Consider the following 21319-nt stretch of genomic DNA (forward strand, 5'->3'; position numbering starts at 1 on the left):
ATCTTCCTTTCAGTACTCATTGGAGCACACAGTTCAGAAGGTCTTGCAAAATTAAAGGCAATTACTAAGTGCACCTGCCATTTCTCTCTAGGAGCCATTGGTTTCTTATAGCTGATGCAGTCAATGCACAAATATTCTAATAGGTGGCTGGTGCAGACCATCCCTCTTTCATACTACAGTAGTTTGGGTTCCACATCCTGGCTTAAATTTAGATTGCAGGGGGGTCTAAAATAACAGCTTCTTTTCCTTTTTTTTATATTTGTTTCTTGTTTTGCTTGTTCCTATAGTCTCTCTGCCCCTCCCACCCTACATCAGTATAGTACTGAAATGCCTCCTTCCCTCTGGGCTGTTTTTTATAGTAGGCGGCAAGCAAACAGAAAGGTATTGGAATATTGTTGGAACAAGCTGTTGTGTGATAGTTTATTGAAAATAGCATTTAAAAGCTGTTTCCATCATGATATTGCCAACAGATGGACCCAGAACACTGAATGGTGATGATCTCCTGCTAGTTAACTCTGAATGGATTCAGCAGATTCTGGGGAGATATTTTCAAATTTTAATCATAACATTTACTGACTTCCAGTATTCTCATCGTTCTGCAGAACAAAAGCTAGCTAGCTGTGTGATATATATGGTCAGAACTTTACCACATTTGCTGAAATGTCTCTCATGTGGCTCTATGTGTGGCATATTTCCTATGCAGAAAACAACAACAGAACGGCATATGTAGGCTGCTGTACATATATAACATACATTATGCTTAATGTATGTTGTAAATCTCTGCACTAATATGCAAGAAATTGGATACACTATAACATTCACATCCCATTATGCTTCTCCTTTCTTCATGTTTTATGCACATTCCTTCAGTATTCTTCCTTCGCTTTTGTTGCTTACTTAACCACCCCCCAAGATCACAACCCAAGAATGTAGACAAAGAACTTGTAGATATTTGAAATGTGATGTTTGCTAACCATTAGTATTAATTCTGCCTGCATATTTAATTCCTTTATTCCATGTCTGCTGCATTCAATTACATGCCAAGCTCTTTGAAATTTAACACAATAGGATTCTATTCTTGACTGACCTCTCACCACTCATGTAAAACTAATGAATAGTGTTACACAATGCGTGCAAAATAATTATTTTTCTGTTGTCTGACAGGGCCTCTTTGCATTTTTCTAGCAAAATAAACAGTTTTTATACAGATCTAAAACAGGGATCATATGAATTTCCAAAACAGCTGTCACTCCTTTCCCAGTTTCATATGTCATGTGCATCCAGCACAGGAAGGTGCCAATAAAAGGCAGAATGGGAAACTCTTCAGCAGCTAGTTTTGCACTAGGCAGGCTTTGGTAGCTTGGATGAAACTGCCAGGGAAGTCTGGCCTTTTAACTCATATTGTTATTTTCATTTATAGCCTTATTTATCTTTCCTGGAGTGTTGTGCATATAACAGTTTACCCGCAGTGAGGAAAAACACTGTTTCTATGTAAGCAGCAGTAGAGGGGATCAAAGATTCCTTCCTCCCACCAGTCTGGTGAGTGCAGGCGGTGGCAGAGAGTGGAAAAGAGAAACCTGGCGAGCTGATTTTGAAGGCAGAGGTGGGGGTCATTCCGCCTCCTGTTTTCTTTGGCATTTTATTTCTAAGACTGCATGACAACTCACATGGTGGCAGTGCATATATATGCTTCAGCACATGACAGATTTTGAAGACATTTGTATGAATGTGAGGTTTAGCATGGCGCAATGGCCTTTCCCCTCTCCTGGTCCAGACGCTCACATACCAAACGCAGCTGGTGGGGGACCTTGTCAGCCACACTGGCCACATGTTGTCCCTGAAGAGGAGGGAGGCTGTGATGCTGCACTGCCAGTCCGTGGGGTGAAAGTACCACAGCTGGGAAGTGTGAGACAGGAACAATCTTATACACAAAGTGTGAGTCCTGTGGGGTCTGGGTCATGGATAGTTAAGGGATTCCTCAGAGTGCACTCAAAATGTGTTTTGTCTTTTTTCTTCTAGTTGTCTCTTAACCTGGCCCTAGTTACTCCCCTTCTTACATTAAAAACATGCCATCACAAAACCTGGCTGGGAATGTCTATTTTCCCCGAACCTTTCACTTGCTTTTTTGGAGTTTTATCCTTTCTTCAATTAATTATGATGAATTTTGAGTTGAGAAACCTGCAGGTGGCTGTGACCCTACCACTCGTCCTTTATGAGATCCCATTGCTGTCTAAAATTATCTAAAACTCTCTTTGGATATGTCTCAACTATTCAATTAATAGTACTATTACTAAAGATGAAACCTGTTTTAACTGGCACAGTGCAGCACTCTGGAAGGAGACTGACTCAGATCAGAGAAGGAATACAAAGTTCAGTGCCACAGTGCCACCCACCTCTACAGCTTCCAGTCCTGAAGCTATCACACAGAACAGTAATTCAGGGATCTGTGTGCTTTTTTCTCTGTGCACCTTAGCTATGGCCTGTACCTGCAATCCAGCATTTTGCAAATACATGTCTTGTTTTCAAATTTTCACAGGGTCAGACACTGAAAAATAGGATTTGTTGAAAAGTTACATATATGCAGTTAAGAAACAAACAGAATTTAGGTCAGGGTTTGAATCACTTGATCATTTTTTTCAGATTGTCCAGAGAAATCTTAGTAAGTTTTAACTCTTTAATTGCTAACTAATGAAGACTTCGAGAAAGTAATACACTTTCAAGTTAAAGACATATGCCTCTATGAAGTGGGAGAAAAAACAAGATGTGGTGGAAGACCAAGTAGGTTAATGAGTTAACTAAAGCCCTCTGAAATTTTAGGCTCTCTTAAGTTTTGACTAAGTTTCGTTAGTACATATGTAAAATATAATTTACCTCATCAGACTGGAATTTTAGAAATTGGTAGTAAAATTGAGCTTGTTCTACCACAATTCCTATAGCTATCGGTCTGGACGAAGCCTGAACAAAATTGGGCTGCATGTGACACATCATGTCACTTCCGTTTAATAAGGCTCTCCTTAATTATTTGTTCAGCTTTGTTTGAACAAATAAACTATATACACAGAAGGAGAAAGAGCACCTTTTTTCTTAAGAGACTGTTTCTTTTGCTGGTGCTATTCACTTGTCGGTCATCAGCCAATTCTCATTGAATTCTGACTTCTCATCTTTTAAATTATTTATTAAATGTAATCCAGCATTTGCATATTCTCTTCTTGTCTTTCTAAGCTATGTTTCAAATGGCTAACTGTAGGTACAACTTTTGATATCTCAAAGTGGATTATTTAAAAGTGGCTTGGATTTTATCTGTTATGAATTAGTACTTTTCTCTTTTTATGTGAATAACCCAGGTCCCTAAGAGTTGTTGTTTCAGTGACATAAAAGAGGGATTCTGGTAGAAAGACAAAGGAACAGAGAATTTTAGCATGTCTAATGATGAAATTTCATCGTTTTTTTTGCTAAGATCTGCAACAATCTATTAATTACAATATGGTTTGGTGTTTTTTTCTTGTGTGTTTGGATGTGCTATCTTTACATTAGTCATTTTTTCTATTTATCTTTTTTAACCCTTTTAAGTGAAGTTACAAGTCCATCTATGATTCATCATTCCTCTGGCTAAGACATCTAGCAATAGAAAAGTTTAAACAGTAGAGGACAAAAGAAATTGCCTCATTTTTCTTCAAGTGCTAATAGAATCCTGCAGGACATTGATATTCTCTGGTAGACAACCCTGTTTGGGCTACCAGGTGTGCCTTGACTAATGTATAACTATTTTTTGCATGCACAATGAGCCGGGCATACCTATGTATATGTAGTTCTTTTAGTCATAGGGAAAGACAGGGACCATGTAGTTCCACCATCCTGGACATAAATGGACAGACCAGCCATAGTGATGTTCAATGTTCAGTGAAATTGTATCTCATCCTTTTTACAGTTAGGTGCAGCAATTACTTTGAACAAAAACAAACAAACAAACAGACAAAATCTTTGAGGCAGCTCTGGAAAATCAGAGTTCCAGAAAATAAATTTTCAGAACTAATTGTTCCATAACAGGATTTTAACTATTTGCTCATGGTGAAGTAACCCTGGGTCCTCCCCTATGCCAACACCCTGCTGCAGTATCCTTAGTTCTTCCCAAATGATATGCATCCCTTGTCACACTGAGCTTGAGTTGGCACATGCCTGTCTCTGCAAACATGGAGAAATCCCCACTGCAGGCTGTTCCACCAGTGCACAAATACATGAGAACTCTGTGATGTATCTACTGAATTGTATTGCAACACAAAAAATCTGGTTTTTTACATTTTTAGCATAAAAAGGAGGGCTGCAGAGCACAGTTATGCAGTAAATTCTCACCGCTCACTTCTGAAGGAAATCACAAGACAGCTGGGGTGTAAGGATCTTCTTTTTCCTATGAACTACTTTCTGTGCTCAGCCCAAGTTACAACATGCTCAGCCAGGCAGGGAATAACCAGGAAAGTCACCATGGAGAAATTCTATGCAGGCACACTATGTTTCCTGTTCGGGTGCACACTTCTTTTTCTGAGATGTTGTTGTGCTGGACTTTGTACAACCATATGCAGTGTCCATGCTTAGCACAAGAGGCAAATAATGCTTAAAAAAAGACTACTGAGAGTTATGATTTTGTGGGCAATCAAACACATCATCTTCAAGGTAGAAGACACCCCTCTGTACAGTATTTTATGAAGTTCTGAAAGGTGCTGAGCGTTTTAAAGTTGCTGAGCTTTCTCACTAAAATGAAGATGTAGTCTACAGTCTACAGATGGGCAGATGTAGTCCTCAGCATTAGTGTGCCTGGCCTGGAGATTTCTCCTACGTAATGTAGTGTTTCCAAGGTTGCATATATCCATCAGGGCTGCAAAGCACTTTAAGGTAGTCGACAGCAGTCAGTGACCTTGATTCTAGGTATGGAGATGTGTTTCTAAACCTTTAAAGTGTCTATGGAAATCTACTGCACACAGTTTGATATCTTCTCATTCTAATGATGTTGAAATGAATAAACAAAGAAACAGATAAAGAAAGCTCCTAAATAGCCTTTAAAAAAAGGAAAACAAAGAAGTAAGAGATATACTGTCAATGCCATTAAGATGTGGTTAGCAATTTATCTATGTTTGACTGAATATAGGACAGACATTATGAAATTCTGTTATTCTGAAATACGGAGTACCAATTACAGAAAAAAAGGTTATGGTTGGAATTGTCTCACAGGACCGATTTCCTCCCCCCCTCCCCCCACCCCCGTATTACCACAGAATTAATGGATAGAAGACATGTAACAGAGGATGATATTATAAAAAAGATTCCTTGGAGCATAATGGATACTCTGTGACTATTTAATAACAACGTTAATGGAAATATTATTAAAGAGAGGCATTCTAAAAGATCTCCTTTGGCAAGTAACTATAAAACATAATTCTATTTAGATTATTTTAATTAGAGCTGAGATAATATGAAAACATAAACACATCCACCCAATGCACAGTACTAATGAAAATAGCAAACAGTATGTGTGAGTGCATTTAATTGCAGTTCAACAGCATACGAAATCACAAGTACAAATTAAAGCAGAAAAACACTCTTTATTGTCATGAGTATTATGTTTCTAGAATATCACTTCTACATGCATGCGTTTTCTTGGTTGAAGTTGGATTCTCTAGGTTCTGTTTCCTGATTCAATCTAAATATAAATCATACAGAAGAATTGAACATTTTTCATACCTGAACTTGTAACAGACCAAATTGATGAAACACTGAGCATAAAGATAGTTCAGATACTGAAAGGTAGGTATGTACATCCACACCAGTAAAACAGGCTTTTGAGCTCTGGAAGGTTGTTATCTATACTGCTGTATTGTTAATACAGTCCTGGGTATAGTTTTGGTCCTGTACAATTCTCTCTCTCCAAAAGTATCTGCTGTCGGGCCTGACTTCGAATTTGAATGGATCAAGGACCTGATAGGTAATTCTGCTTTGAAGACCCTGGTCTGAACACTAATGAATTTTAATAGTAGGAGTGTAAACCAACCAATGCCAATTGCCCTGACCTAGTACATATAATGCTTGGAAATGGTAACACAGAATCTGGAAGATTGAAGTCTTACATATAGTGATTTGATGGGTATCTCACCAGGTTCATAGCATTTTCCTTTGCTTCTGTGTAGTACTGTGCGGTTTTGAGTGCCTTAGTTATTGAGTAATCTTATCATCATCTAAAAATACACTACATTTTCACAGATATGTGCTATTTGTAGTGTGGAACTTAAAAAAATGCCATCACCTTGGCCCTTCAGAAGCAATTTTCATAACCTGTAGGTCAAAATGGGATGTTGTTAATAGCTGGAAGCTGACCTTTTTTTTGAAGAAAATGTCCTTACATCCATTTTCCAGCCATTTCAGTGAAAATTATACTCTGTAAATTTTTGAAAGTTAGAGACTTTTGTAGCTGAGGAATAAGACATTCCTCTTATTTATCAAATTTATCTCTCACAATTTGGAGCTCATTTCAAGTGATGTTTTCACAGGATAGGAATAATGGTGTATCTTCAAAATCTGGTGACATTTATCAAAGAGGGAGACCCCTACAAAGGTGTTACAGTTTTTAGCATTCAAGACTGCTATACCTCACAACCCACAGCAGCGATATGGTTGCAGTTAAAATGAAAGTAGAAGTCAAGGAAAATGGAAACTGTGAGAAGATCTGTTTTTTCCCTTGTTTATTCCCAGTCTGATTTGCCATCTGAGATAAGACCAGAGGTTGAAGATGGAAGGGGGCAGCAACTCCCTGACCTTTAGTTACGTACTCTAGTGGAGGACTTCTAAAGGAGGAGCGATTATAGCACACACAGAAGAGAACAGAACCACAGGAACAGAAAGCACTATGGATATATGAATCACATTGCATGACTTTCTAACCACAGGCTACAGGAAAGAGCTATGTGTCTGTGCCATCCTTGAACGTGTCACTAATGATGAAATTATCAAAGTATGCTGATGGGCCATGAGATTAGTGTAAAGAAGTGTGTATTTACTGCTCATGCAGAATGCAAGAGGTGTCTTTCTCTAAATTAAAAGTCAATCAAAGAGAAATTTCTAGGACTTTGGCACTATGATGCCATTAAAAAATAATTTAGTTTTAAAATGCATTATGCTTTTAGTAATGAAAAGGATCTACGGTTAAAAAAGAGTTAAATCATTTATTTATTTATTTATTTATTTATTTTAATTCCCAAGATCTTGTAAACTCCCTGTTTACTCCCTGTCTTGTCCCACTCCCTGTGGCTGCTTGGGATATATTTGTTGCCAGCCACTGTGTAATTTCTGCCTTCTGCTCTTAAACTAAATTAAGATGTTAAGAAGTAAAAACAAGAATGTCAAGATGAGTGCTGGAACTGCCTATGTTTTATTTTTAATTGTAGTCATAATTTAGGGTTCTATGAAATAAAAAAGAGAAAATTAGATTACCTTATTAAAAAACCCAATGTGCTCTCATCTTGTTTAACGTGGTATTTTGAGGCTTGACAGAATAATTGATTCAGGAGTCTAGTAATAGTTCAGTACAGTATTTCACTTCTAGATGACATAGAAGAATCAAACCCATATCCATTGTAATCTCCATTTTTTTTTCAATTTCAAGGCTACCTGATCATCCTAGTTCAGATCCTGTAAATCACATAACTCTTGGCAGTGGCATTGACTGATAAGAATGTATCAGGCCTGCTGATTTCTGCAAATCAAAACAGGGATACTTGAAACAGGAGTAAGTGAAGAAGCTTGTCCTCTCACAGGTTGTATTTTACCAAGAAAATGATTAATGTTATATTGGATTTTATGTAAGTGTACATGAGCAAAAGAGACAAAGATAAAAACAGAGATGGGATGTTGAGGTAGAGGACAGAGACTAAGAAATCATAGAAGTCTTGTGAAAGTTGTATTTGAAAGGGTGGACAGAGGTTAAGATTGGATGCATTGAAGGACAATGAGAGGGATGTAGTGACAAAGTTAGTGGGAGAGAGGACAGTTAGAGAGTTCATTTGAGAGACCTTGATGGCAAAACCACAGAGAAAGCAGAGAAGCAAGTTTTGCAAGACCAAGTAGAATGGGAACCAGCTAGGATACTGTAAAGGATGTTTTAGAGTAAAACAAGTAGTTTTGGAGGGAATATAACAATAGACAGAAAAAAACTGAATAAAAGGAAGGGTGTGAAAAGGAAAATGAGTGTGTAGAAAGCGAATGGGGTCTTAAGAAAGAAGGAAGTGGAAGAAACGAAAATTTCTGAAGTGGAAGGGAGTTGATCAGAGAACGAGAAGAATAAAATCATCTGGGAGGGTACCAAAATGAGGGATTTATGTGGCCATATGGCTACACTCATACTATGTTATGTATGTTAGATAAATTTGTGAAAGGGGCTACAGCCTATTATGTCCTTGGGTAAGGCTGTATTTTATATGCTAGATAGAATTTGGTGGTGTGAGTTCAGTTCTCTTCTATCATACATTTTCTTCATGGCTTTGACATTATGTAGGGCAGCTGGAATTTGGCAGGAACACTGCAGAATTTCCTCTAGGCTCATTGGTTCTCAGTGACTTAATGAGCCACACATCTGTCCCTTGGGAGAGCTTTATACCCTAGTTCACCATCTGTAAAGTGGGGCGAATAGCTCTGCCAGAGTGCCGAGGAGTGTTGTGAGAATTGATTCTTTGAAGACTATGATAGTGGTATGTACAAAAATTCCAAAGATAAGAGAAGGTGGAGTCACAAGCTTGTATTGCAGAGTGCTTCAAGGTTGGAGATATATTTTGATGTAAAATTGAGAAAGGAATTTTGCCCTACTCTGCTAAATGTGGTGAGGAATATTTGAACAATCCCTTGCATGCTCATAGTGTTACATGTGAGTCATAGTAGAATTAGAGAATTTGCCTGTAACTTCCATTCATGGGAGCATTAAGTCCTTGCTTGTCTTTTTAATAGGCAATTCAGTATGTGTATTTTGATGCCCTTCCTGTTTTGCAGTGTTCGAAGTGGTATCTTTCATTGCTGCATGTTCACTATTGACGTAATGTGAAAATATTCTTCTTACTAGACCTGATTTGAAAGTTATTTATTCTTTAATCTTGTTATTGTAATATCTTTAAAGGTTTTTATTAATATTTTTTGCTTTTGCATTGAAGATAAGGTTTCTTCATTGGCCTGATGTGATATTCTGTTCTAGGATAGTCTAGGTTTTTCTAGGTCAGTATTATGACAAATGAAATAATAGTAATGAAGAAACATTTTCAAGTAAACAAAATCAGTCATTAAAGAGATTTACATATAAGAACTTGTCCTGATTTCGACTAGGATGGAGTTAATTTTCATGGGAGTGTTTCATACCATGTGATGTCATGCCCAGGTGGGCGAGTTGCTCGCCCTCTCTCGGTTTCCGTTGGGGTTTTTGCAGCAGCAGTCTGCTCCTCGGGCGGTATTGCTGCTGTGGGGGGCGGTTGCTGCATTTGGTAAGCCACTGATACATTTTACCCATTTTCTTTTTGAACTCACTATTATTACTCTTGCTCTCTTGTTATATTTAGTAAATTCTTTCTTTTTATTCAACCCATGAATTCTCTTCTTTTGTCCCTTCCCTGTCTTACCAGAGAGGGGAGGAGGAGGTGAACAGTGGGCCACGTGGCGTCTAGCTGCCAGCTGAGTTCAAACCTCCACACAAGTAAATTACATGAACGTAATGAATAAAGAAAATTACTTAAGGACAAATCTGTATGTGGTTATCTAGCATACATATTGGGGTGAAGTTAAGCCATAAGTATGCTACAATTTCACAGGGGTTACCTGACTCTATGCAGACCTTCTGAGTAGTATGGGGCAGACATGTAAGGGCTGACAAAACTGGCTTTGGTACAAAAAATGAGGGAAGCATCATCTCTTTGGGACAGAGTTTTGTGTTCATATATTTTCCACAGCTATAAAACCTTGACCCCTGACTACCTTTCTTGGATATTAGGTTATTCCATATAGTAAATAATCTTAGAATTATTCAGGACCTATCTCGAGAGATCTTCATTAATTTTATTTAGAAGTGGCTTTGGCAGATGCAGTCAAGGAAATCAAGGTACAAGACTGCAGTGACTTATTAATTGCTGGCTACACATTCTACCAGTAAGACTGGAATCTGACTCCATATTCTCACAGATGAAGTAAGGTTTGTAAAGTGTGTCTGCATGTGAACTAGAGGTGGGATTCAATGTGGGACTAAAGCATCTATGCTTTTCTCTGTACATAAGAATCTCTGTATGATTTGGATATCTAATCTCCTATCACACTCAGGAGAGATGTTGGATTCAACTCAGTTGCCTAAAACTAGGTATCTAATGTCATTTGAGGTGCCATAAAGGTGTCTTTGACATGCACAAGGAGGCTGTCAAGTATGATAAAGGCATACATAGTGGAGACATGCACTCTTCTGAATGGAAGCTGAGGCCAGGTGGGATGTCTCAGGGGATCTCCAGTGATAGTAGATACCTGCATTAAGGCAACTTAACTAATACCAAAGTGACTGGGGTAAGGTGAATTGTTCTCTGGACTGTATTGGTTTTATTGACTAGATCTCAGTTGACTGTAATGGGAGCTTAAATAGCTAGTGTAGATGTAAATAGCTATGCTGTAAATTTAGTCATCTAAATCTGGAACTGTACTTTAGAGAGACACAGGCAGAGGGATGCAGTCAACACAAACTGGTTTACTGCATCTCTCTTAACATACATAACACTTTACAGGACCCAGAAAAGGTGCAAAAGACTCCTCTAGTTAGCTACAAAAGTTCAGATGCTAGATTCCTATGTAATTATGTAGAAAAATTATAGACCTTGTTAACTCCAAACAATATAGGAGAAGCATTATGTTGTAGAGTACTAGAGCCTACATGAGTTTCTGTACAGAGTCGTTAGAGTGGAAAGACATATTAAACTGAGATATGTGTCTCTGAATTAATAATGTCAAAGCCCAAAATAATATATGAGGTATTTTGTATCACCCATGTCAGCAGATGATTGTATGTTGTCATGAACAGAAAACATGTTTCTAGTTTCCATAATAGTCTTTGAAAATCACTCTAGATTTATTTGATATCACTAACCCATGTCTCCAGAGCAAATCAAAACTATTTATTGACAGACACATTTTTAGAATCTGTGAGCATTTGTAAACTAAACTGATCCATAAAGCTTCAGAACAGTTTGGGGTTTGTTTGTTCTTTCCCTCATACCCCCAAGACCTTACAGATGGTTTCTGTGAAACCTTTTAAAGATGTTAGAATAGCTTGTAATACTACACTGAGGTAAAGTGAAACAGCTGATCAGCCTTAAGTTAGTAAAAGGCCATATGATGTATCTGATGCTCCTATTCTGGCTCCAGGAAAGGGCATACAGTCGAAGCAGTGGCTGGAGACCTGACTGGACAAAGATCAGAGCAGTAGCTCTTGAAACTGCTTGGGAATACAGAGCTAAACCATTCCAGCTGGTCTTTTAGGTAGCATCTGTCTCAGTTTAAGAATAACCAGAGATCCTGCACATCATGTTACTTGAACTGTTACTTTTCCAACTCACAAGCTGAAGTCCTGCAAAACCGCAAAGACACCATTGCTTGGAAAAGGGCCAGAAACATGTTTCTAAATGCCTGGAGATCTTTTTCAGTTTTAGAAATTGATGAATTGGTTGTCTAGCGAAAGTGTGCAGTTTAGGTTTAGTTAATAGACATGAATTTTTTTGGTCTCAGTTATTTTGGCTCAGGTCTCAAACAATGAGTTTTAATCAGACTGATGTTGGAGTCTGTCCCTGTTCATTGAACTCTCCCATGAAATTACTAGACCTAGGAATCAGCTTTCAAAGCAGGAGCTGGTTTTAATTATGAAAGAATGTAAATCTCCTCAATAGACTGTAGACGAGTTCCAGATGAATGTCCAATTTACCCCTTACAATTTTTCCCAGTTTTAACAGGACACAGTTAATTCACATGGTGCCTAACACAACTTTAACAAACAATCAACATTATGCAGACCTAAGTATATTTCATTTTTTGTCTGGCATTCCAATAGTAAGAGTGAATTTGTAGTGAAAAGTCTGGTACTGTATTTGTAACAGAAACATTTTGGGACTCATAACCTAAAAATTAACTAGACCACAAAAAAAAAAAAAAAAAAAAAAAAAAGAAAATTACTCCACTGGGATAGATAGTATTTAACAGGTAGTTCTAAGTAAGGGATGGTGGTGAATAGCTTCATGGTCCAAGGAAGATCTTACTGCTCCCAGGGCAATAATTTGGTCTTGACACTAATAAGTAGCAAATTCTTGACCTTTACAAATATTGTGACCTGTTAAGCCTGACATACTAAACCAAAGTTAAAGCACCCTTTGTTCTCTTTTTCTATTTACTTTTCCCAGCTTTAGTTATCTAAGACAGCAGTTCCTGAGATGTTTTTCACTGTCATGAAATAAATATACAGACAGCTATACACCTGGATACAGGGCGTCCTCTGTTTTGGAGGAGACATTTAATGTTTCAGGTCATTGGTCTTGAAGCAACAAGGAGCATTGTGGGATTGAGTGCTGCAACAGACTATTTAGCCTGACATTGCAAAACATCAGTGCTCTGTGGTTTATAGTCCATGACATCGAGCACTAAGGTTATGTCTATCTTAATAAGTAGTGCAGCTCAATGGGAACAGATCTGTGTAGTGAAAAACTTGCTGCTGATCTGATGATCACACTATATAGATTTCACTGATTTTAGTTTGGGCTAGCTTCAGTGTGATCCTATGTTCAAAAGGCCATAAGGAGTTGAAGAACATTTTGTACAATCCTGGAATGTACCATATGGTGTAGATCCACCCAAAAGGAAGGAGTTTCTCATGCTCTCAAGCTGCTCTGCAATCTGAAGCACAGCCGTTACGTGGGGTCAGTCCAGAGGTTCACTTCAGAAGTAAATGTTTGATACAAACTGATATCAAGTTTTTCACTGTTCCATGAAAACTCATGAAAAAAGTTTGATTTTCAGGTGTGTTTTCTAAGATGACACATTCCCCCTAAGCTTTCAGACTTTTCAGTCTTGGAATATTTAAGGCAGCCCTTCATAAATTGAATAAACAGCAGAGGGTTGCTTTTGAGTGATGAGTGCCTGGTATTATTTTGTAAATTTCATTATACAGGCATCAGCAGTCTAATTGTTTTGCAAGATGTACCCAGCAATGCAGCTGGTGAAGAGCTCCCTTTCCTATCAAAAGATGATTGCAATTATTATATGCAAGGCTGTAAAACCCTATTTTATTTTGAATTAAATTGATTAGCATGAAGACAGGCATTTTTTCAAATAACGATTAATCCAAATTTTGGAAGGAAATTATCTCCGCACACCAGAGCGTGTCATATGAAATAATTTTTATTAGTATAACCTTTGAGCCAAGTAAAAACAGTAAAAAGAGAGAAACCCTAGGTAAATTCATTAAATGTCAAGTAATGGAAACTATACAAAAAGTCTGTATTTTTCACACCAAACTTCTGGTTTTCTTGCAGCCCAAGCAGCGCACATCAATAGTATCTTCTCTGGAATTCCACCGCATGAATCACAGCCACAACTGTTTTGAGATCAACTCATCTATTGGATGTACAAGTTTTATTTCTACTCCTGCAGTCAGTCCAGCTAATTATTCATTTGGATCTCTGGAATACAGTGTTGAAGAGAGAGAACTTCCAGGTATAGAAAAAAAAAGCTTATTTTGCCTATCAACAAACCTTTATAAAACTATAGGTCTGTGAGTTTAAGCTGGAATTGCTGTTGTCTTTGGTAATTTTGATACTTTTATCATAAATACACAAAATTATTCCTGATTTTTTTTTTTCTGCTCCTCAACAGCATGGTCATTCATGACCAATATTATTAAAATATACTTTTTCCTGAATGTTATATTTTGAATAAACCAATCTTTGTTTTACAGAAATGTCTAGAATTTAGGTATTGTATTTTTTGAAATTACTATGATTCAGGTGCACATCTACTTTCATCATTGTCTGGTCAGCATGCTCTAATACAAATTTTAAGTTGGAGAAATGTGATTAGAAATCATTATGTAACCATCTGTAAAGATGAGGAAGGGAATATTTCTAAGTGACCTGACATTCTTTCTGCAGTAGTAATGGGATTCATTAAAGGAAAATTTTAATATATTTCTGGTTGGTAGGGTTTGAAAATTCTGAAAACTGTTGCTTTTAAATGATAAAATTTTTAAAAATTTAATGGTCAGATCAAAGAAAAACTATATTGTTAAATAAGTAATTTGAAATAAGTGAAGAGTGAGATATCCTATCTGTTATGATGAAGAATGAGTTAAGACGACCAGAAATTTTTCATATTGTTTTTCTTGGACTGGCTGTGTTATTATCTTTGAAACTAAAAGAATGTGCTTCATGGATATAGCAAATCTTTTCAAGCCTAACTGGAAAAAATTAATTTGAAAGGTATCTTTCATTTCTATGTCTTGCATCATTTGATTATTTAGGTTTTCAAATGGCTTTTTGTTGTTTTTTCTACTGTAAATTCTCTTCAGTGATCACAATTTTATTCTGGATAGTTGAATCTTCTCCAGATTTCTGCTATTGTACAGTTCTGGTTAAGTTCTTCATAATATCTGGAATTGCTTTACTTTTATCTCCTTTGGTTAAATTTACAATGAACTGCCCTCAATAACTTTTAATGATTGCATTTCATTTGGTCTTAAATTGGAACTATAATCTCAAGCTTATTAGAATTGTACATCTCTAATTTGTGGATGATTTGATTTATGGATTGAGTGGAAGCTGAATTTCCTCTTGTTTCTGCCTAGAAACCTAAGAAAAAATAACAAAGGCAAAATGACTGTTTCTGAAGTTTTGGACATCTTCTACATTTTTTTTTCACGAGTACAGTTTACCATAAGTAAATCATTAATTTACCATCATTACATGAAATACTTACCATAAAATTGTGATATTCCCCCCCCCCCGCCCCCTGATTAGACACAATCACAGATTAGACACAATCTTAGTTTGAATGAAAACAAAAATATTATTTTGCTCTTTAAGGTCCTTGTGACTCCTTGAAGATAGATGATACACTGTAATTCTGCAAGAGAGAAGGAGTACTAATGTATAAAGAGAAGAGCAAAATCCAGAAAGATCAAAGTTGTCTTTCTTCAAAAAGTCTGTGAGGCTTGTCTCTTACCTAGACTGTTGAAAGCTGAACCTTGAACAATAATAGTCGGCAAGGAATAGCAGAAGCAGTGTTCTGCTACAGCTTTTTTTCTGCTTTAGCTGATTGTAGTTTCCCTTGTTCCTTTTCCGAATCTACGGTGACAACAGTGTTATATGTCTTCATTATAATCCTCTGAATTGCCAACTTGTTATGAAAATTCATGAAAGATCTGCCCTTTAAAAGAATGTTTAGTTCAATAATAATTGAGGATTTGTGTGCATTTGAGTGTTTCCTTCTGTATTATGTTCTTTTTTTAAAAAAGCATCATCAGCAAAAAGCAACAAATTATTTTCTCATGCTTATTGAGGTCAAGGGTCTTCTAGCTGACCAGAAAGAAACAATACACAGAAGGAACCCTTTTTCATAGTAACTGCATCTAGTAGTTTTGTGTCACCTTCTTTGAAACAATCAAAATGTTTTTTACAGGATTTCTAAATCAGGAGCTGCCATCTAAATATTTTACTCAATTTCAGTACTTCTTATGTTTTCTTCAGGAAACTTGCAATAATTCATTATCATTCAGATGGTAGTGGGAGGTTAATACAACAAAATAAGTATTCTAGTTCTAAAATCATCGTCTTAACCTCAACCTCAGTAGTCTACTACCAAAGAAGAATCAATCTTTTGTAACTTTTGGTGGATCAGAGACATTTCCTTTTTATATTTGAGGATTACAGTTTTATTCTTGGTGTTTGCTAATTCCCAACATCCCCTGATTTGAAACAGGGATCCCAATTTTCAAGAAGTGTATTTCTATCAAGTAGAAAATCACTGAACTCTACCACATATTATCTGACTGACAGCATATGACAGCATTTTCTGATTAATTATCTGGAGAACAGTCCACATATAATGGTAAGTATGTACTTTAGCTTTAGGATCAGATGGCCTTGTATTAGAAACAAAACTGTCTATGTTGCCTGTATGGATGGTAGAAGATATCTTAATAGCCTGCAACTAGACTCTGTTACTTGTTTTGAACTTTAACTGGTGGAAGAACCTGCAACAAGTTTATGGAAACTCTTCTCTCACTCCAACATACATAGGGCTGACTGTGAATGCAACTTTGGCGTGGCCTATTTTCACAGCTTTATTTGCAGCAAGAACATCAACTTTATAGAACTGTTCTCAAATTCAGAGTGAATGATCATGCTCTTACAGCACTGCATTTCACCTCAAGTTGGAGGTCAGTGGATCCAAATAATGTCAGCTACTACCATTAAACATTCTATGCTAGAAGTGAGTCCACTCCATTGCACCAGGAAGTCATTACTGTATGTAACTCTGTCATGGCAAGATGCTGGTAATTTTCTTGGTCATCTGAATACATATTTAGTCGTTGCTTTGTATGGCAACACAAACGAAAAGTTAAAGACCTGATAATCAGGTGAGGGTTTAATTTGTGAGATGTTCCTCATATAACTTTGACCATGAACCACTAGATGTTCAAGATCATTCACTCCAGAAGAGGGCAGTCTGGGCTTTTAGGGGGATGCCTCTGTAATATCATAGGTCTGTGTCTTATATACATCCCTGAAGTTCTTTTGAAACTGTAAATCTTAAAGATTGAAGCTGACAAAATTGTCGCCATCTTGGTAATGTCAGCTTGGCACAATCAGCAGTTGCAGCTGAAATAATTGTCACTCTGGTTTATTTTATTTTCTATTTCTGCTTGATCAATCAGCATAATGGATCTTTCTCTAAACCATATTAACTTCATTATGCCTTCTTGTACTGAGTATAATTGGGCTGTGAAATTAAAAAGACAGTTCTGAAGATATACTTGTTCTATTTCAGATCAGAAAATAGATCTGTACTGAAATGCATGTATGCAGCAAAAATGTCAGCAGTTGCCTGTAGGTAGTCTCATTGCAATCTGTATTTTCAGTCCATGAAAATCTATAGATTTTTCAATAAATTCTGTATACCATTCATATGTAAAAGTGCATAGTTTTTGTCTCATCTTGTTGTGATACCTGGAGGTATTTACTGTTTCTCTCTTAGTTGCAAAGTCTGTCTCCACTGTAGACCTTCATATAGATCTTATTCTTTTTACATGTCTTGTTTCCTGACTATGAGTAACACTGTTTCATTTATCTAAGAAGGCTACATTGTTTCTTAGAACAATCCAGAATGTATAATTCGATTCAGTCTTTAATATGTGGACTATAATTTTTTTCTCTTCTACAATGAAAAAGTGGTATTTGAGTCGCACCTTAGGTTTCTTCTAAACATATCTTCAGATATTTCTTTAAAGTAAGTATCTGACCAAACTGTTTTGTCTCACAAGCCTGATTTTTCTGAAGCAAAAGCAGCCATAAACTTAAGGATAAGCTTGCAGTTTTATCTTTCTCTTTTGAGAGAATCAAGATATTCAGCATATTACTGTGGCTGTTAGTTTTAGAAACTTGGTTCAGAGGTCTGGTCTAAAATTCCAGGCTATGTTGTATTCCTAGATACAGTCAAAATTTATTCTGCTGCAGGAATGTTCATTTATGTGACATCAGCAAAGCTGCTATTTGAGTAGGTCCATATTTGCCAACATTATTTTCATATTCAAATATCTCATTTATTAAGATCTGATATGAAAAGATCAAACTGTGATGTCTGTGTAGCCTCTTCAAGACTTGTTTCTTCAATTCTAAACACTTTTGGAATTACTACCAAAAACCAAAAGGGATGAAAGGAATGAAAAGAAAAAAAGAAAATAGCTTTTATTGCTAGAGGGTATTAGGTGTTGCTTTATGTAAATTCACAGTACACTGTCTTTGTCTGTTAACAATACCTTACTAACTACCAAAAGAACACACGGTTTTCCAGTGACAGAGAAAGGGGAAAATATTGGTATGTAATAAAATTCGCATAGTCAACAAATGCCAGCAAATAAAGCATTCCCACCTCCTGTGTATGTACACCTGCACCTCCAGTGAGAGAACATCTGAAAAAACTGTTATTATGAGCTTCTACCATTCTATTATGGATCAAGAACTCTCTTCCAGATGAAATGCCCGAGAAGGTCAAATTCAAGCTGTCTTTTCTCTGGTTTTTAATTTTCTTCATCATCTTCTTGATTACAATAAAACAAAACCTGACAAGGCATTCTTCAACGAGGTTAATTGGAGCCTTTTCTTCTATGAATATTATCTCTTTTTTCCCTTCAATTTATAGCTAAGTTCAACTGAGTTCAATTAGTAAGACATTGTAGAGCTATTCCAGGAACTGCTACTGGGGATTATGCTTGGTACTGTCTCAAACAATTTCCTTTTTGTTCTAATTAAGTTGTCCAGCAGATGTAGCGTGTTAAGGTCTCCTTATGTTGCCCTTCTTTTTGCTGCTTCTAATTCCAGCCTTTGCACAGTTATCCAAGGCAAGGATACAGTCTGTCCCACAGGAACAGACTGTGGTGTAGAGTTAATTAATATCATAAACATCTATTTGTTAACTATTATTTTCTTTACACCTTCAAGTTTCAAAGCAACATACTTAATGAAGCTCATTGTAATTGTATCTCACTGTTAGAAATATGTCAACATAGAGCGTATAATGTTCAAAAATCCTATAGTGGAAAGATCAAGTGAGGCGATGCCTGGAAAGCTGTAGATGAAGCTGTCTCCTGTCATCCCATTCAAAAACAAGATATCTTTTCGCAAGAAACTGATCTGTAATAGTGATTTCATGAAACGTTGGATGCAATAAGCTCTTAAATCCCATGCCACCTGAAATTAAATATAATCTTGTTGGAGATAATTATATTTTTCCAACTTGAACTTCATGATAGTGTTACCTAGCTCTTCAGTAATGCCTATACAGTGTTATCTTTCAGTGTTTTCACAGGCTTAAATAAATTATCTGGACTAAACACATTTAGTAGGTGTTAGTGTGAACCTGCTCTGCAAATATACATGTCACTCACTATGTGAATATTCTGATTGCTAAACCAATGGTAAACTAATATAAAAGTAAAACAAAGCAGGCATATTGGAGCAATAAAACTGCAGATGGATCTCTAAGCCCTGTTGTCAGATACAGCATTGGATATGTTAATACAAGAAATGACATGAACAGCTATTTTCAAATTAAATTCTGAACTTTCTGACCACATGTGGATAAGCATGTGTTGAGCAATGTGCTTACCTACCTTTTATTCAAATGGCTATTCTTCAGAGCATTTGCGCTTTTCACCCACAATATTTGCTAAATATGAATAAAGCCAGTTAGCAGTGGTTGATAATAAAGGGGGGGGGGGGGGGGGGGGAAATCTCATATAATATGTAAAATACACTTACTTATTTTGAAAACCTAAATTCCTGGGCCTCAGTCTGGCAAGCAAGAAGGTAGGAAATAGAGCAATGCTGTGATGTAATTTGTGGAGATGAGAATTTCTTAGGGACTGTCCTAAAATTGGGGAAGATTTCCCTCAGGGTCCTTAGGAGCACTACATGTTATACTACAATCAGCTTCAGGTATTAGCTATTTCTTCAATTTTTTTTACCCCTAAAGTAAACATAAAGTAATGTGTACATGTCTATTTGTGCTACTAAAATCTTCTGCACTTCATTTAGTTGCACACGTACTCTTCTTTGGGAGATGACAGAACAGACATGTAACAGTGGTTCACCACATCATAAAATGTTTTCCTGAAGGAACATCAGATATTGCAACAATAAGCCTATAAAGAAATTTTAAAGAGCTTCTTTGGAGGAAGAGGTTAGAATGCGATATAATTACATTTTTAATTACATATATCTGCTGTGCATTTTTCCAGTTATAATAATTATCCTGACATGTAAGGTCAAAAGAAAAAGTATCTTCTCTAATGTTGCATTTACAGTTCTTAGCCAATTCTACAGACACAGTAACTATAGGCAATACTCATATTTATCTGATTGTCATTTTAGTCAACTTTTTCCTTCGCTGTTTGGGGTTTTTTACTAAGCTAGAAGTGAAATAACTCCTTAACTTGTAGTGGAACCATTTGCAGAGACAGATCATTTTAGTCTTTATGCTCTCAGCATGTCTTGTATTATTCCCTTATCTTTCCCTTGGACATTTTGTAAATAAGATTGACCATGCTTTGGGGGGATACTCATGAGAACTTCATCAGTCAGAAGAATTGCCATTGCAAGATGAGAGCTATGAGCAAAGAGCACTAGGATGTTTCAGTCTTCAGTTCCTCACCGTATTGTTTGTGGTACAATTTCCTTTCACTCTATGAATGTATTTAAACTGTTTGTAGCATTATTTAGAATATTCTATCTTGCATTTCAGTGTATTTTTCTCTTCTTGTTATCATGGCCTCTTATTCATATTTAACAGTTTTTCTGCTTCTTCCCCTTAGCAGAATGTTTGTATCTTTTAGAAAGCTTTCTGTTCACCTGCTGTATTTCTGAGCCTTATGTGAGGTGATTAGAACTGAAGGAAATGGCAAAAAAGTGCCTGTTTTTTTTAAAGAACTTTTAGTCCTCCAAGCATACTTAGTGAGCTCCAGTTAATCTATCTGTATTGCATATCAACCAGTAACAAAGAACGTTTATCTGTTTTCTTTTCTCCTAAGACCATTCTGAAATAAAAGAATTTTTATTTCTCTTACTCTCTGTGCATGTAATGCAACTGCATCTTTTTCTATTTGCTGTTCCTTGCTACCTAATTGTAATGCTACTACCATTTGCTGTAATAAATCTCTCTTTTTATGTTCCGCTCTGTATAAAAACATGGTTTATATGGGTGGGAAAACAAACCTTCTATACCTTTGGTGAATACCCAACAACTAGGACAGTCTCACTCATCAGCTAATTAACTAGGTATTCTATTGGCAGCTCGAGTTGAACAATGTAAAAGAAACACATATCAGAATACATTGCAGTCAGTATTCTTGAGGAAAATGAAAGTTTGGTGCCATTTAGTGAAAGGAGAAAATTGAACACCGTTCTCCCTCATTCTGGAATAACCACTATCATTTTGTCTAAAATGATACCATGAGTTCCGGACTTTACATTCTAGCCTTGAAAGCCTGTTTTAGCAGGAACTAGTCAAT

At 36.5% G+C, this 21319-nt stretch overlaps 1 protein-coding gene across 1 annotated transcript in view; it reads left to right on the forward strand.

Annotated features, from left to right (window-relative positions):
- Positions 1–21319, forward strand: part of ANKS1B (ankyrin repeat and sterile alpha motif domain containing 1B) — a 467048-nt gene that overhangs the window by 170475 nt on the left and 275254 nt on the right. Inside the window, exon 12 of the mRNA XM_074902674.1 lies at positions 13572–13728. Within this exon, the coding sequence (XP_074758775.1) occupies positions 13572–13728 (157 nt within the window). The remainder of the gene's footprint in view (positions 1–13571; positions 13729–21319) is intronic.

This window comes from Athene noctua, chromosome 3, assembly GCF_965140245.1.
Source record: "Athene noctua chromosome 3, bAthNoc1.hap1.1, whole genome shotgun sequence".
NCBI lineage: Eukaryota > Metazoa > Chordata > Aves > Strigiformes > Strigidae > Athene > Athene noctua.